Consider the following 15,497-nt stretch of genomic DNA (forward strand, 5'->3'; position numbering starts at 1 on the left):
CTTCACCGGTGGCCAACCTGTTGGGGCTTAGGCCTTGTCCTGGCACTTCTCTGACTTTCAGGATGTGGGTGACCAACACGTGCCTTCAGGACCACCCACCCCTGCGCTCCACCCACCTGGCTTCTCAGCTCACTGTCACTGGATCCAGGGATTTCTCGCCCACTCACCCAGCCCCGGAGACACCCAACTGGGATATTCCTGTAGGGGCTGATGGGAGTAAATATGACATTTAGATAAAAATAGCAGCTCTGGAATTCTGAATACGGCAGCCTTAAATGCCAGCTCTGAAATCACTTTGCTTGATCATTAATCTGATTTTTTTTTTTTTTGGTGGCATGTGATTTATGCACCCTTTAGAAGTTAAAAATATTTCCCTTGCTTTGCAAAGAAAGGCTTTCCATTTATCTCCCCCCCCCCCAAAAAAAAGTAGGCCTTCTGCATATCGTGTGCACTGAATTATGCTGTCCAGCCCTTCACTGCCTCATTCCGAAGGGCTAGTACTCTTTATGATGAGTCTTAAAAGACAAAGGAAACAGTTTAGGGATGGGCTTTGTTTCAGTTCAGTTCAACAGACAAGGACTCTAAGGCTGTACCTATCAGTCTGTTTTTTGCTCTGATCTGTGGATTTTACTAACATCCCTCTAAGAGAAAAAATCCAAATCAATTTCAAAATATACTGATGATAGTAAGATAGCAAGAGGCTCTCAGAAAGATGCAAGCTTCATACAGGGGCCACACAGAGGAGAAACATCGAGATGCACTTTGTATGTGCTAGTTAATTAGCCTCTTTTCATTGAAATCTAGAGGAGGAATTACTTTATAGATGATTATCTTTGTTAATCAGCGATAATCAGGCCTTCCTAGAATGGGGAAGTACTTAAGCCCTGGTTGCTGGTACAGATCATATGTAATTGTTTCCATACTGTTGGCAAACAGCTGGAGAGGTTTTGCATGGGCCATAAGTACTCTGGGTCTTCAAGTCAGTGTCTTTGTATAAACAATGCAAATTTTTATTGCTATCGTTGAGTTGGTTTTTTTTTTTAAGAGGCTTTAAATCTATCAGGATTTTTTTTTTTTTGGTCGGAGGAGACGGGGTTCTGCTTAGGAGAGTGGAGGTGGTGATGGTGGCTGAGTAACATGAAAGACCCTGTGTTCCTATAGGGGAGGCCCAGGGGTCTTTCATCTTAGGCTGAATCCTGGCCCACTGCTGCTTGAGGATTTGGAGTGTGTAAAAGTCCTGGGCTTTTTAATTATGTGTAAGCCTTTTAAGAGGCCTGTACCAGGAGGGCAGAGATGGAAACATGTGGTGAGACATTTTATATCCAATTTGAGGACTCAACCAAGGCCTTCACTGGAGCCAAACAAGAACTTCCAGAGAGATCAAACATAGCATGGAGTTGAAGGAAATCTCTTTGTTGGAGGATACTGCATGAAAATTGTGTTGATCGCAAACAAGAAGAGTAGAAAGGGGGGAAATTACTCAGATGTCCAGCACCAAAAGTTTCATTTTTTAATGTTTCATTCCATATATAAAAATGACTATATTGATTTTACGTATTCATAATTGTGATTTATGGTTGACATTCAGCTTGCCTACTTGCCATTATGTGATAAGCTTTTTCCACGTTGCTTGGTGGTTTAGGCAAAACAGTTTAAGTGGTTTTGCAGTATTCTGTAAAATTTCTGTACCGTGGTTATTTGACCATTCATTAATATAGAACTTCCAGACTGCATTCAAGTTTGTCATCATAAAGTTTCAGTGACTACAGTTAAATAATTTTTTTTAATTTCTTTGGGCTTGTTTTCATAGAATTTATCCCCCAAACTGGCATTACTGGACAAAGAGTCTCAACAGTTTAAAGTTTTTGCATTAAAAACTGACCATTACTTTTCTGAAAAGTAGTGCCATTTTAATACTGTCCCCAGAAGCGTTACAACTTCATCAGCATTATTGTCTGAATTCTTTTTCAAGAAAATTGAAAGCTATTGGGGGAGAGGAGAGAAGAGTGGCCTTAGGGTTTCTCCTACAACACCCATCCATTCGGCTTTTTTAATAAAAAAGTGTTTTGAAGGACATTCCTCATTGTTGACACGTGACTGTCATACTTAAGAAAAGGAGGTGTTGAAAGGGGCCTGGCAGGAGTTCCCGTCGTGGCTGAGTGGTTAACAAATCCGACTAGGAACCACAAGGTTGCGGGTTCGATCCCTGGCCTCACTCAGCGGGTTAAGGATCCGGTGTTGCCGTGAGCTGTGGTGTAGGTCGCAGACTCGGCTCGGATCCTGCATTGCTGTGGCTCTGGTGTAGGCCAGTGGCTACAGCTCCAATTCGACCCCTAGCCTGGGAACCTCCATATGTGGCGGCAGCAGCCCAAGAAATGGCAAAAGGGCAAAAAGGCAAAAAGGCAAAAAAAAAAAAAAGCGCGGGGGGGGGGGGGGGGGGAAGCGCTGGCAGATGTGGTGCCTCCAACCAGTAACAAATCTAAGGCAACTGCATCTATCTGTCTGACTCAAAAACTTATAGTTGCCATTGAAATATAGGAGGGGAAATCAATGGGATTAGTAACAGCAGAGAGAATGCCCATCTTGCCAGCTGTTGCAGCGCCTGAAAGCGAAGTTAATGAAATGCAGGCTTCATGAAAATCCTAGGGTTCCTTAGTTCCACTGAAATGTAACCACAGCCATCTTCTTCAACAGCCCTACATCCAAGGAAAGCATATATCCCCGGGTAATACAGCACAAATGCTTCTGCACACAAGAGAGGTGCGTGCAGATTCCTAAGAAGAACCAAGCTTCTGGAAGCAGGCAATGGCTGCGACAAGGCTTGAGTTTATTTCAGGTCGTTGATGTGGGTCGCCAAGGAGAAAAAACGTGATCTCGCTGGTCTGCTGGGCTGGCCTCTCTGAGCAGGACATCAGAGAAACTCACACCCCCTTTTCTCACACGCATGTGCTCTCTGTACCTACATACACTGACTGGCTTCCCCGGCTGAATCCTGCATTTGCCCACAGCTCAGGTTCCTTTCAGGTTCTAATCTACAATGGCCAATTGGACATCATCTTGGCAGCTTCCCTGACCGAGCGCTCCTTGATGGCCATGAACTGGAAAGGATCCCAGGATTATAAAAACGCAGAAAGAAAAGTTTGGAAGATCTTTAAATCTGATCGTGAAGTGGCTGGTTACGTACGGCAAGTGGATGCCTTCTGCCAGGTATGAAAATTCCAGGCATACGGATGTGGGAATGGGATAGTGGGATTGAAACTAAAGCTCTAACACCGATAAGGCTTGGTCACCTTAAGCAAAGTCATATAGCAGCCAGCATGTCTTCTGTTGGAGAGAAGGGTGGTCGGAGTTCCTATTAAAATACAGATACTCAATGTTCAGACAGAAGTTGACAGACACAAGGGTAGGTATTGTTTAATAAGAGATAAAGTAACACTTTAAAAGACAATACTTGGACAGTTCCCCCTCGTGGCACAGCGGAAATGAATCCAACGAGGAACCATGAGGTTGAGGGTCTGATCCCTGGCTTTGCTTAGTGGGTTAAGGATCTGGCGTTGCCATGAGCTGTGGTGTAGGTCGAAGATGCGGCTCTGATCTGGCGTTGCTGTGGCTCTAGTGTAGGCCGGTAGCTGTAGCTCTGATTTGACCCCTAGCCCGGGAACTTCCATATACCACGGACATGGCTCTAAAAAAAAAAAAAAATAATAATGGACAATACTTGGAGTTCCCATTGTGGCTCAGTAGTTAATGAGTCTGACTAGGAGCCATGAGGTTGTGGGTTCAGTCCCTGCCCTTGCTCAGTGGGTTGGGGATCCGGCGTTGCTGTGAGCTGTGGTGTAGGTCGCAGACACGGCTCAGATCCCACATTGCTGTGGCTGTGGTGTAGGCTGGCAGCTGCAGCTCTGAGTCCACTCCTAGCCTGGGAACTTCCATAGGCCACAAGTGCGGCCCTAAAAATAAAATACTTAACCCCGAAATATAAATCATTCATGAGATAATTCGTCTATTTGGGAAATAGACTAATTTCCCAAAAGAGAAAAGAGAGCTTGAACAAGTTACATGAGGAGGTTCAATGTAATCTCCTCTGGCAAACCTATGATCACATGGAGCCCGAGGACAAAATCTCTTAACTGATGCTCTAGCGTGACCTTTCCTTTAGGGGTCAGATGTTATTCTGGCCAAGCCTGTCCACTACACCTCCAGTTTGAAGCTCTTGGCTCCTCAAAGATGAATAGGTCTTCCTCAATGACTGTACTGGTGATTTTACTGTTTACCTCCAGAAAGTTTTTGGAGAAATTAAAAAAGCACCTTAAGTTTGTATAGTTAGTCTCAAGAGGAAAAATTTAGTCTTTTGGACTTGATTTTTTTGTCCTCTAGTTTTTTATGTGAGGCAACATTGGGATCTCAATTCTGTACCTCCAAGTATTTGGAATTACAGGTGTGTTTTTTTGTTTTGTTTTGTTTTGTTTTTTGTCTTTTGTCTTTTGAGGGCTGCACCAGCAGCATATGGAGGTTCCCAGGCTAGGGGTCCAATCAGAGCTGCAGCTGCACCATGATGGAAACTCCAACTTTTATGTCAGTTTTCATAAGTTGCATTTTTTTCAGGAATGTATTCGTTTGATCTAAAATTTAAAATTCATTGGCATCCAGTTGCCTTTACTATCATTTATGTCTCTTAAAATCTGTAGTGATATTAGTAATTTGTGCTTCTCTTGCCTGGAGTTTAAAAATGCTGTTATTCTTTTCAGAGAACCAGTCCTTTATCGATTTTCCTTAGTGTATTTTTACTTATCTTCTTGCTCTTGTTTCCTTGTGTGTGTTTTACTATTCTTTTTAAAATTCTAACATGGATACTTAGAATATGACTTTTCAGTCTTTCTTCATTTCTAATATATGCACGCAGTGTGCTGAATTTAAGCATGGCCTTAACTGCACCTGAAAATTTGTCATAGTTTTATTAGCATTGAGTTTAAAATATTGATAATTTCCATTCCCTCTCCTTTGACCAATGGATTATTTTAAAGTGTATTGATTGCATAATTCTCAAATATTTTGGTCTTGTTTCCTTGCATTTATTTCAGGCATAAGGAAACACACTCTATTTTTGGTTTGTGGTCAGGAAACATACTTTTCATAATTCTGATTATTTGGAATTTGTTGAAACTTGTTTTATGGCCTGCCAAACAGTTGATTTTGGTAAATAGTCCATGTAGATTTATAAAGAATTTGTATTATGCACTTGTTGGTTGTAGTGTCGTGTCAGTTACAACAGTCTATTAATTTTATTGTTCAAATCTTCATATCCTTTCTTCTTTCTTACTGCTTGTTTTATCAGTAAACAAGAGAGGTCTGTTAAAATCTCCTGTAATTGAAGTTTTTCTATTCTCTTACATACATTTTTACTTTATTTTGTGTCACTAAGTACATAAAACTGTAGAATTGTTATACATTTCTGGCATATTAACTATATTCATCATATAAAATGTTCCTTTTTTATCTATATTGCTTCTTATCACAAAGTCTAATTTGTCGATAATAGTATAACTTTGCCATTTCCTTTTGATTAGTATTTTCTGGGATTTTTTTTTTCCAACTTTGTGCTTTTGGTCTTTCTGAATCCTTACATTTAAGGTGTGTGTTTTCTAAGCAGCATACAGTTGTATTTTGTTTTTTTTTTAATATAGATATTGATAGTTTTTTAAATGGAGTAGTCTATTTACATTTATTATAATTACTGATATATTTGTGTTTAAATATATTGTTTAACCATGTTCCTATTTATCCTACAAGTACTGTATTCCCCCATTTCTCTTAACGTTCTCTTGTATTACTGACGTTTTATATCATTATGTTTTTTATCTTTTTTAAGCGTGTTGCCTATACATTCTTTTAATCTTGTTTGGTGATTATACTTGAGAGTACTATACAAATTCTAGACTTACTTAATCTTAGTATTAATTAGAATTTTACCACTTTCCAGACAAATGCCAGAGCTTTAGATCACTTTATTTTTCATGCTTACTCTCCTGCTTTTTGTATTATCATTATATTTTTAAAAAAAACATCAATTACGCATATAGTCTAAATATCACAAGACATTATTTTCTCAATGTATACAGCCAGTGCTCATCGAGACCCATATATTTATCCTCTCAGTTGATCTGCAATGTCATAAGTATCTCCATGCTTATGACTGGGATTACTTTTCTTTGCCTAAAGAAATCCTTTTAGTGTTTATTGTAGTAAAATTCTGTTAGAAACATTTTCTCCATTTTTGTTTGTATGAGAATGCTTTTATGTTGCCTTTAATTGAGAAGGACATTTTCCATGGAATTGGTTTTTAGTTTGGCAGATATTTTCTTGCAGCACATAAAAGATGTTATTCTACTGTCCGCTGACTTCTGACCATAAGTATGTTTTATTGCTGCTTCCTTGAAGGTGATTTTTTTTTTTTTTTGGTCTTTTTGCCATTTCTTGGGCTGCTCCCGCAGCATATGGAGGTTCCCAGGCTAGGGGTCGAATCGGAGCTGTAGCTGCCGGCCTACACCACAGCCACAGCAACACAGGATCTGAGCCACATCTGCGACCTACACCACTGCTCATGGCAACGCCGGATCGTTAACCCACTTAACAAGGGCAGGGATCGAACCTGCAACCTCATGGTTCCTAGTCGGATTTGTTAACCACTGCGCCACGACGGGAACTCTGAAGGTGATTTTTTTAACCCCCACCCAACTACTTTAAGATTTTCTCTTTTGCATTTTCAAAAAATTTTACTGTGTTGTACATAGGTGTGATTTGTTTATATATGTATATGTATACATGTGTATATACACATATATCTTAACTAATTAATTAGTTTACCCAGCTTAGGTTTCTTGAGCTTTGTGAAGCTATGGCAGGTGCAGCCCTAACAAACAAACAACAAATGACACCCAGTTCTTGAACCTCTTGTATGTGCATCACCCATTAACCTGATTCTACTGGGGTTTTTTATGGCAATTTGATCCTTTTTCCTGATATGCCTAGAAGCTTTCAATTGACTCTCAGGCATTAAACAGGTAAAATTATGGAAATAGTTTGAGTTTTTGGCTGATGATATTTACCTTCAGAGAGATTTTATTTGCTTCTATCAGGCAGTTAAGATAGGGGCAAGCACCTTTATCAAGTCTGGAGTCGAGTGTATTTAAATCTGGAACTTAGGTGGTCTAGTTCCATGGCCCTAAGTTGATATTTGTGGCATTAACCAGGGTCTCTACCCTTTGGCAGAGCATGAACACCAGTATCTCGCCGCCAAAGCTCCATTCAAGTTTCCAGTCTCTTAACTACCCACTTTATGCTTGGTTTTGTAGCCCCTTGGCCCCTGAATTAACTATTGCTTTGATGTGGACAGGGCCAGAGAATGTCAGACTCAGCCTGTTGCCCTTCCGTGCACTTCGCAAACCTGTTCCCTTGCGGAATAGTGGGCTCCCAAAGAGGTCCTCCTCCTGATAATCTCTGGAACCTGTCAATATGCTATGTCCCGTGGAAAGAAAGAATTAAGGCTACAAATAAGCTTGTTAATCCTCTGACCTAGAGATGGGGAGATTAATCTGGATTGTCCAGATGGATCCAGTGTAATCACAAAGGTCCTTATGATTGAATGAGGGAGGCAGGTGAGTCAGAGTCGGAGAGTTTTGAAGATGCCACACTGCTGGCTTTGAAGATGGAGAAGGACCACGAGCTAAGGAATGCGATTGGCATTCAGAAACTAGAAAGCATAAGAAAGCAGATTCCACCCTAGAGATTCCACAGGGAATGGATTCTTGCCAACATGGTGCTTTTAGTCCAGTGGGACCATGTCTAACTTCTGACCTCCAGATTTATAAAATAACAAATTTTTGTTGTTTTAAGGCACCAAATGTGTGGTGATTTGTTACAGCAACAAGAGGAAATACACCCCTAATGTCCTGGCTGCCTTGCTAGATTCTCAAGATCTTTAAGTGGGTGTGTTCTGTATTTTGTCCAATTTTTCTAGTTGTTCCTAGCAGGAGGACTGAGAGCGAGTGTCTCTGCCAGCATAGGATGTGCCACTTGCTGTTTTATTCTTTTAACATTATATCACATGTATCTTCAAAGTTACAGTATAGATTCTTAGCCTATTTTTAAGCAATATTCCATTGAATTGATATAATTAATTTTCTTAAATACTCTCTTATTGTCTGTTTAAGGTTGTTTTCTTTCGTTGTTGTTATTGTTATTATTATTAACTGTAAGCTAATTTTCCAGCTAATCGTTTCCATAGTCCTACTGATCTACATAAACTATTTAAACAAATCAGTCAAAAGATAGAATATGATTTTTTTTGTGTGCAAGATAATGAGAGAAAAAAGGGAAATAAAAGCTAGGAGTTATAAGGGATGGACTTATCTACCTATATTTTAATTCAATAATGATAAAGATAGCTTTTGTTTCTTGAGCACTAAATATGTGCCAGCTGTTGTGATAGGTACTTCGTGGATATTATTAGAATACTTCTGAAAATTATATAATGGCATTTCCATTTTACATGTGAGGAAACAGACTCAGAGGGTGACCAGTTACTCTGGTATCATCCATTTGTTCAGTTTGCTCCCAGAGCCTGTTTGCCTGTGTCTGGGGGATTTAATTGCCAGTCAGGTGGGCAGTTTTAGCTACGTAAAAGAGAAACGCCCAGGAAAAGAACTTCCTTATTTAATTATTTCATGTGTTTGAAAGACATTTGTTAGGCCTTCCTTAGAGACGATACAAACCAGAGAGTTAATCCACATTCATGAGGGTCTAAACTTCCTACCTCCCATCATCCAAACATAGTAATACTTTGCCTGTGGCTGGATATGAAGAAATATGAGTTCTATAATGAAATGCCCATATTCTTTTATTTCCGACTGCATCCTCCCATTCCCTGACCAGATGGCCTGGCTGCTGCACGATCAGCAGGCGGAATATGATTTTTAAAATGTCCCTTCCATCGAGGAGATTTTACCCAAAGGAGGGAAGACATACAGGCAGAAAATAAGCAAATGTACACAATAGTAACTAAGATGATGTCAAAACATAAACCTGGATGACGTGAAAGAGCATCAGCGGCAGCTGGGACAGGGACTTCTTTGGACGGTGGGTCCCGGGAGCCTTTCCGAAGAGGCGAGGGAGGAGGACCTGAGATAGCAGGACAGCTGCCATGTGCACACAGGGGCCAGCGTTTCCATGCGGAGAATGTCCGAATGTGCCAAGGGACAGAAACAAGCTGGATGTGTCCGAGGACAGCCAGGGGGGCCAGCGGGTCTGAGGTGTGGTGAGGCGCAGGGAAGCGGAGGAGGCAAGGCTGGAGGATTGGCTGTGACCTCATCGTGTGGGAGCTGGTAGGTGGGGTCAAATTTGTATGCAGAAAGTTCATCACAGCCCGTATAAATTATATAGATATAGCTCCTGTCTTGTCCAACTTCATTAAACCTCAGCCCGTAGATGAAGCTCTAAGCCTCTTGTTCTGGTTTGAGATCCCTTCCAGTACAAATTCTGAGTTACCCTCTTTGGTATCATGAGCCTCTTCACACACGTCCTGAAGCAGATTCTTTTCTCCCACACGGAAAAATGTGCTTGTAGACATCTTTCTGGGGGGGGAGAATTTTTCAGCACAACTGCTGACGAGTTTAGGAATGATCATTGTTACTGAATCAATCTTGGTACAATATCAGGTTATAGATACATGTGTGTATGTGTATGTGCGTGTGCTATACATGCACATACCTACAGCATTCGTGAGCAGGACCCTGATTCTATGGAATTAATGTCCTTCTAAGAGGAGACACCAGAGAGCTCACTTGCCCACCCCCCCCCCCCCCACCTGCCACCCCCTGCACTGCCACGTGAGGACACAGCACGAAGGCAACCAGATCAGCTGGCATTTTCATCTTGGCCTTCCCAAACGCCAAAACTGTGAGAAATGTCTGTTGTTTAAGCCACTCAGTCTATGGGATCCTCATAGAATTTTTGCAGGGATTCAATAAGCTAATTAGCTTAGAGCAGCCCCTGACTCATAGAAAATATTTGTTATTATTATTATTGTGGTGGTGGTATTGTTGTCACTGTGGATCACCTGTAAGAACATGCATAACAAAAGGAAAATTAGAAACGGTAAAAGATCAGGGAAAATGTTTGATTTCCCCTCAGAGGAAAGTTGGAATATTCACATTCAGGCCATTAAAGGCAGACATATGGGCCAGGGTTGTCAGGCAGCCATCGGCACGTCCCCCCCCCCACCCCGTCTGCGACTCTGCGTTATGATGAGAACCCCACCAGGCACACTCAGCGGGTCCTCAGGTCCTTCGATGGCTGCCTCAGCCACCTGTTATTTTATGTCCCCCAGACCAGCCGTGTGAAACGCTCCAGTGCCTGGCATCGCACATGTGTCCTGCTCAGGCGAGATGGGGGCTGCAGGGCAGCATGTGTCGCAAAGGTGGGGAAAGGGATTGGCCGCTGCTCAGAAACTTGTGGCCAGTATCACCCTGAGCCCGCTGGCTTTTCTTGTGAATGCAAAACATATTGAGACGAAATGGCACTCCTCCGGCTGCCAAAACCCGGGTAACAAAAGAAGCGAGGCTCACATATGTTTGTGATAGAAGTGTTTTACTGCACGGCGAGGGATCTGCATTTTATGTAGGTGATTTTTACGATGTTGGCAGCACTCCTTCCCACGAATGCCTCAGCCTAGGATCGGCGTGGCGGGTGGGGATGGGGGAGGCGGGATGAAGGAGGGGAGGGAGCTCCCGTGGTCACAAAGGCGTTCTCTGCAGATCGAGGATCCTGTTCACAAAGGCAGGCATCTGATGATGAAGAAAACGGGACTTGGCTTTTTTAGCATTTGACACACAAAACAGAAGCCGGCATATGCGTCTGCCAAAAAAGAAACCCCGCTCTCTGCCAAACTCCACAGCTCTTAATTTAAAAATCAAGACCAAAGTAGATTTGTCCCCAGAGGGTTCCCTAAAATGTCCACTTGAAGGAATGACAGCTGTCCCGGGAGAGCATCAAGGTGCTGAGATGGGGAGTGTGTTGTCTCTGGGTCCATGGCAAGGGATACCTGCAGAATCAGCCCGTTCCAGCGAGCCTTGGGGATCAGATGAAAAATGCGGGCTTCCTGTTGTCCCCTGTGGGTCCTGGCCATCCCTATCTGTACTAAGAATCCGATGCGCCCTTGTGATATAATCTGAGAGACAAGGGTTCTTCTGAGCCTTGGTGTTTTCATCTGTAAAAGGCAAGGTTTGGACTTGAGTTATCTCTAAGATATCTTCAGAAAAAGATCAGAAATTTTTTTTTTTTCATTAATCCTCAGAAGGGCTCAGTTAACAAGCAATAGAGACTAGATAGTGGCCTTCAGTGTGTGTGTGTGTGTGTGTGTGTGTGTGTGTGTGTGTGTGTGTATGACTCACTAGTGTTAACAGCGTAGATCAGAGGTTTAATCCTTTTTCTCCTTGGCTGGTGACAACCCATGTCCATCACTGTCAAGGCCACTTTCCTGCTCTTTCTGGGATCTTTTTCTGCCTTTCTCCAGTGTCGTAATTGCTGGTCACGATTTGTTTGATATTGCCACCGCTTTTGAAATGCAGGACGTTTTGTTCTTATATCATCAAATTGTTATTTCAACTCCAAAGACATTTTGATGCCACATTTATAAATATAAAATTTTCATCAGAATAATAATCCAGGTGAATTTCTTGAAAAACATCTTTGTACAAAAAGACTTCAGCTAAATTTTCTGAGAAAAGCATTTTTCTATCTTTATCTCACTGGAAATATTTTTATTGAAACTAATTATTTTCCATGTAAACATTAAAAGGAAGATTTGAGTCACTGGTCATTTTTCATTCCTATGCAGTCATACAGGGCCTAGCTTCTTCTACCATGAGTTTTGCTTTATTTCCAAAAAATCTCTTTTTCCTGATTGCAATCTGAAAATGCAATTTTTGTTTTATGTTTTCATTATCAATAGCAGCTCAGGTTATTCAATAATTTTTTTTTTTCCCACTGTACAGCAAGGGGGTCAGGTTATCCTTACATGTATACATTACAATTACATTTTTCCCCCAGCCTTTCTTCTGTTGCAACATGAGGATCTAGACAAAGTTCTCAATGCTATTCAGCGGGATCTCCTTGTAAATCTATTCTAAGTTGTGTCTGATAAGCCCAAGCTCCCGAGCCCTCCCACTCCCTCCCCCTCCCATCAGGCAGCCACAAGTCTCTTCTCCAAGTCCATGATTTTCTTTTCTAAGGAGATGTTCATTTGTGCTGGATATTAGATTCCAGTTATAAGTGATATCATATGGTATTTGTCTTTGTCTTTCTGGCTCATTTCACTCAGTATGAGATTCTCTAGCTCCATCCATGTTGCTGCAGATGGCATTATGTCATTCTTTTTTATGGCTGAGTAGTATTCCATTGTGTATATATACCACCTCTTCCGAATCCAATCGTCTGTTGATGGACATTTGGGTTGTTTCCATGTCCTGGCTATTGTGAATAGTGCTGCAATGAACATGCGGGTGCACGTGTCTCTTTTAAGTAGAGTTTTGTCGGGATAGATGCCCAAGAGTGGGATTGCGGGGTCCTATGGAAGTTCTATGTATAGATTTCTAAGGTATCTCCAAACTGTTCTCCACAGTGGCTGTACCAGTTTACATTCCCACCAAGAGTGTAGGAGGGTTCCCTTTTCTCCACAGCCCCTCCAGCACTTGTTATTTGTGGATTTATTAATGATGGCCATTCTGACTGGTGTGAGGTGTTATCTCATGGTAGTTTTGATTTGCATTTCTCTTATAACCAGCGATGTTGAGCATTTTTTCATGTGTTTGTTGGCCATCTGTATATCTTCTTTGGAGAAATGTCTACTCAGGTCTTTTGCCCATTTTTCCATTGATTGATTGGCTGTTTTGCTGCTGGGTTGTATAAGTTGTTTATATATTCTAGAGATTAAGCCCTTGTCGGTTGCATCCTTTGAAACTATTTTCTCCCATTCTGTAAGTTGTCTTTTTGTTTTCTTTTGGGTTTCCTTTGCTGTGCAAAAGCTTTTCAGTTTGATGAGGTCCCATGGGTTTATTTTTGCTCTAATTTCTATTGCTTTGGGAGACTGACCTGAGAAAATATTCATGATGTTGATGTCAGAGAGTGTTTTGCCTATGTTTTCTTCTAGGAGTTTGATGGTGTCCTGTCGTATATTGAAGTCTTTCAGCCATTTGGAGTTTATTTTTGTGCATGGTGTGAGGGTGTGTTCTAGTTTCATTGCTTTGCATGCAGCTGTCCAGGTTTCCCAGCAATGCTTGCTGAATAGACTTTCTTTTTCCCATTTTATGTTCTTGCCTCCCTTGTCAAAGATTAATTGACCATAGGTGTCAGGGTTTATTTCCGGGTTCTCTATTCTGTTCCATTCAATAATTAAGGAATGGATTATCTCCATCCTTGGGCAGCATTTTCCAGCTGGAACAGATTTTAGATCTTTTCCAGGTAGGAAGATTGAAGCCCAGAGGTTCAGTGACTGTCCCAAAGTCTCCTACCAATTTCACATCTGAGCTGAGACTAGATTCCAGGCCTCTTGGCATCCAGCCTGGTGGCTTCCTACTTCACCAAGGGCACCCACCTCTGGAATGATGGATTGGAAGCTGTAACCTAGTACAGTTAACATTGGAGCCTGCATACATGTCTGCTGAAATTAAAGCAGGCCTGAGAAATAGCGTGTTTTACTTCTACTCTTAACTCCTAAGTCACATGCACGTGCCCCTCTATAGACAGAGTATCAGGATGTTTGAAAAGATGCTAGAGCTTAGTGGGTGGTGAGGCAAAGTTCAGGCATTGCTGAGAATGTTATAGCTTTACCTCAGAACTTCTGATGTTAATAAAGGAACAGATGCTGAAATTGGCTAAAATGAGCAGAGGAAACAGGGTGGGCAGAGCCTCAGACTGAGAGCGTACGAGGCAGGGCCTAGGCAAGACACACAGTCTGCTTTCTAATCTGGAGCCTGGAGGATGAAAGCTGGGAGAGAAACTGGAAAGGGACTGTGGGGCTCCACGGTAGGCAAAGGGATGAGTGTTCCATTGTTTAAGCAGTAGGGGGTCATTGAAGGGGTTTTCCCATTTTTTTTTATTGTGGTAACATATACATAACAAAATTGGCCATCTTCACCATTTTTCAATATATAGTATTAAAGGCACTCATGATGCTGTACAGCCATCACCACCCATCCGTCTCCACAGATCTTTTCATCTTATAAAGCTGAAGCTCCATAATAAAACATCGACTCCCCATCCCCCCTCTCTGAGCCCCTGGCAGCCCCTGTTGTACCCCTGTCTCCGTGAATGTGACTCTACTCTAAGTATCTCATATAAGTGGCAGGACACAGTGTTTGTCTCCGTGGAGGATGTTTAAGCATGTTTTCAGAGCTTCGGAACGTTTCAAGAGGCAGCAGTAGGATGACTTCAGGATGCAAAGAGGTCAGAGAAGGGGATTCCTGGGCCGCGGAAGATCACATGAGGAGCTGTTTTGGAAGAAGGTTCTCCACCTGCTTCCTGAGACCACTTCTTCGTGCTCGATTCTGAGCTCCTGAAATAGAGGAGATAAGCTTTGGAATGTCCAAGCTATAAGGACCAATTTCTGTTTGAGTGATGATGTTTACAGTGTAGTTAAGCCAACCCGAATGCTAAGTATCCACAGGGAGTTGCCTGGCCCACTGGTGTCATCCTGGGGCCCTCCTCAGGCAGCTGTAGTGAACCCCCTTGCTCCTCAAAGCACAAGGCCTGAGCCATGACTTTCATACACTCTGACCTTGACCTGGACTTGACTTATGGAGTCCTCAGGCCTGTGTCTGCCACACACTCCTCAGGGGCTTCTCCTGGACTTTCCAAGAGGGATCAGACCGGCCACTGGGGGTCACAGACAGAGAAACCAAAGGGAAGGAGCCCACCACCCTCAAAGCGTGGCTGTTCTGGAGAGTGGCGCCCAGTGGGAGACAGTCTGGAGTAATGAGAGGAAGGGGGACTGTGGATTTAGACCCACCTGTGTGAATTTCACTTTTGCCATTTAACAGCTATGGGCTGGTTAAATGGGGGTGTCGGGAGGGCCAAAAGAGATGCTAAGGATGGCTGCTGATCCTCCAGCATGTGCAAGCCCTCGGGCAAATGGTCTGCAGCATACTTATCCACAATTTTATGGAACACTCACAGCTCTCCTGCATATTATGTGGTTGCCTTTACTCATTTATAAATGAAGCAGCAAAAGTTTCACCTGGGAAGCGTGCTTAAGGTTTCAAATACCAGCAGTATCAGAGATTTGACATGCCTGTACCTGTCTTTCCCCTGCATCACTGGCCTTTAAGTACCTGTGTGGGCCGTGGAGCTGGAAGGATGGGCTAGTCTGGTTGATCAAATTGAGGTCCCGTGTCTGTCCTTGGGATGTGTATGTGGTGGCGGTAACAAAGGTGGGTGGAGTGCTG

General features: G+C 42.4%; 1 protein-coding gene and 1 long non-coding RNA gene across 8 annotated transcripts in view; one reads left to right on the plus strand and one right to left on the minus strand.

Annotated features, from left to right (window-relative positions):
- Window positions 1–15,497, plus strand: part of CPVL (carboxypeptidase vitellogenic like) — a 129,386-nt gene that overhangs the window by 90,735 nt on the left and 23,154 nt on the right. For 4 of the 6 annotated variants that reach the window (XM_047763730.1, XM_047763729.1, XM_047763731.1 and 1 more), the window contains one exon: window positions 3,025–3,207. The exons of 1 other annotated variant lie outside the window; for it this stretch is intronic. In XM_047763730.1, coding sequence (XP_047619686.1) covers window positions 3,025–3,207 — 183 coding nt within the window. Of the gene's footprint in view, window positions 1–2,694; window positions 2,990–3,024; window positions 3,208–15,497 lie in introns of those variants that run through there. One more of the 6 variants, XM_047763734.1, reaches the window with a different exon arrangement.
- LOC125117690 (uncharacterized) overlaps window positions 13,405–15,497 on the minus strand; it is a 61,614-nt gene continuing 59,521 nt past the window's right edge. For both annotated transcript variants that reach the window (XR_007132686.1, XR_007132687.1), the window contains exon 4: window positions 13,405–14,608. This is a non-coding gene — a long non-coding RNA (uncharacterized LOC125117690). The remainder of the gene's footprint in view (window positions 14,609–15,497) is intronic.

This window comes from Phacochoerus africanus, chromosome 16, assembly GCF_016906955.1.
Source record: "Phacochoerus africanus isolate WHEZ1 chromosome 16, ROS_Pafr_v1, whole genome shotgun sequence".
NCBI classification, from domain to species: Eukaryota; Metazoa; Chordata; class Mammalia; order Artiodactyla; family Suidae; genus Phacochoerus; species Phacochoerus africanus.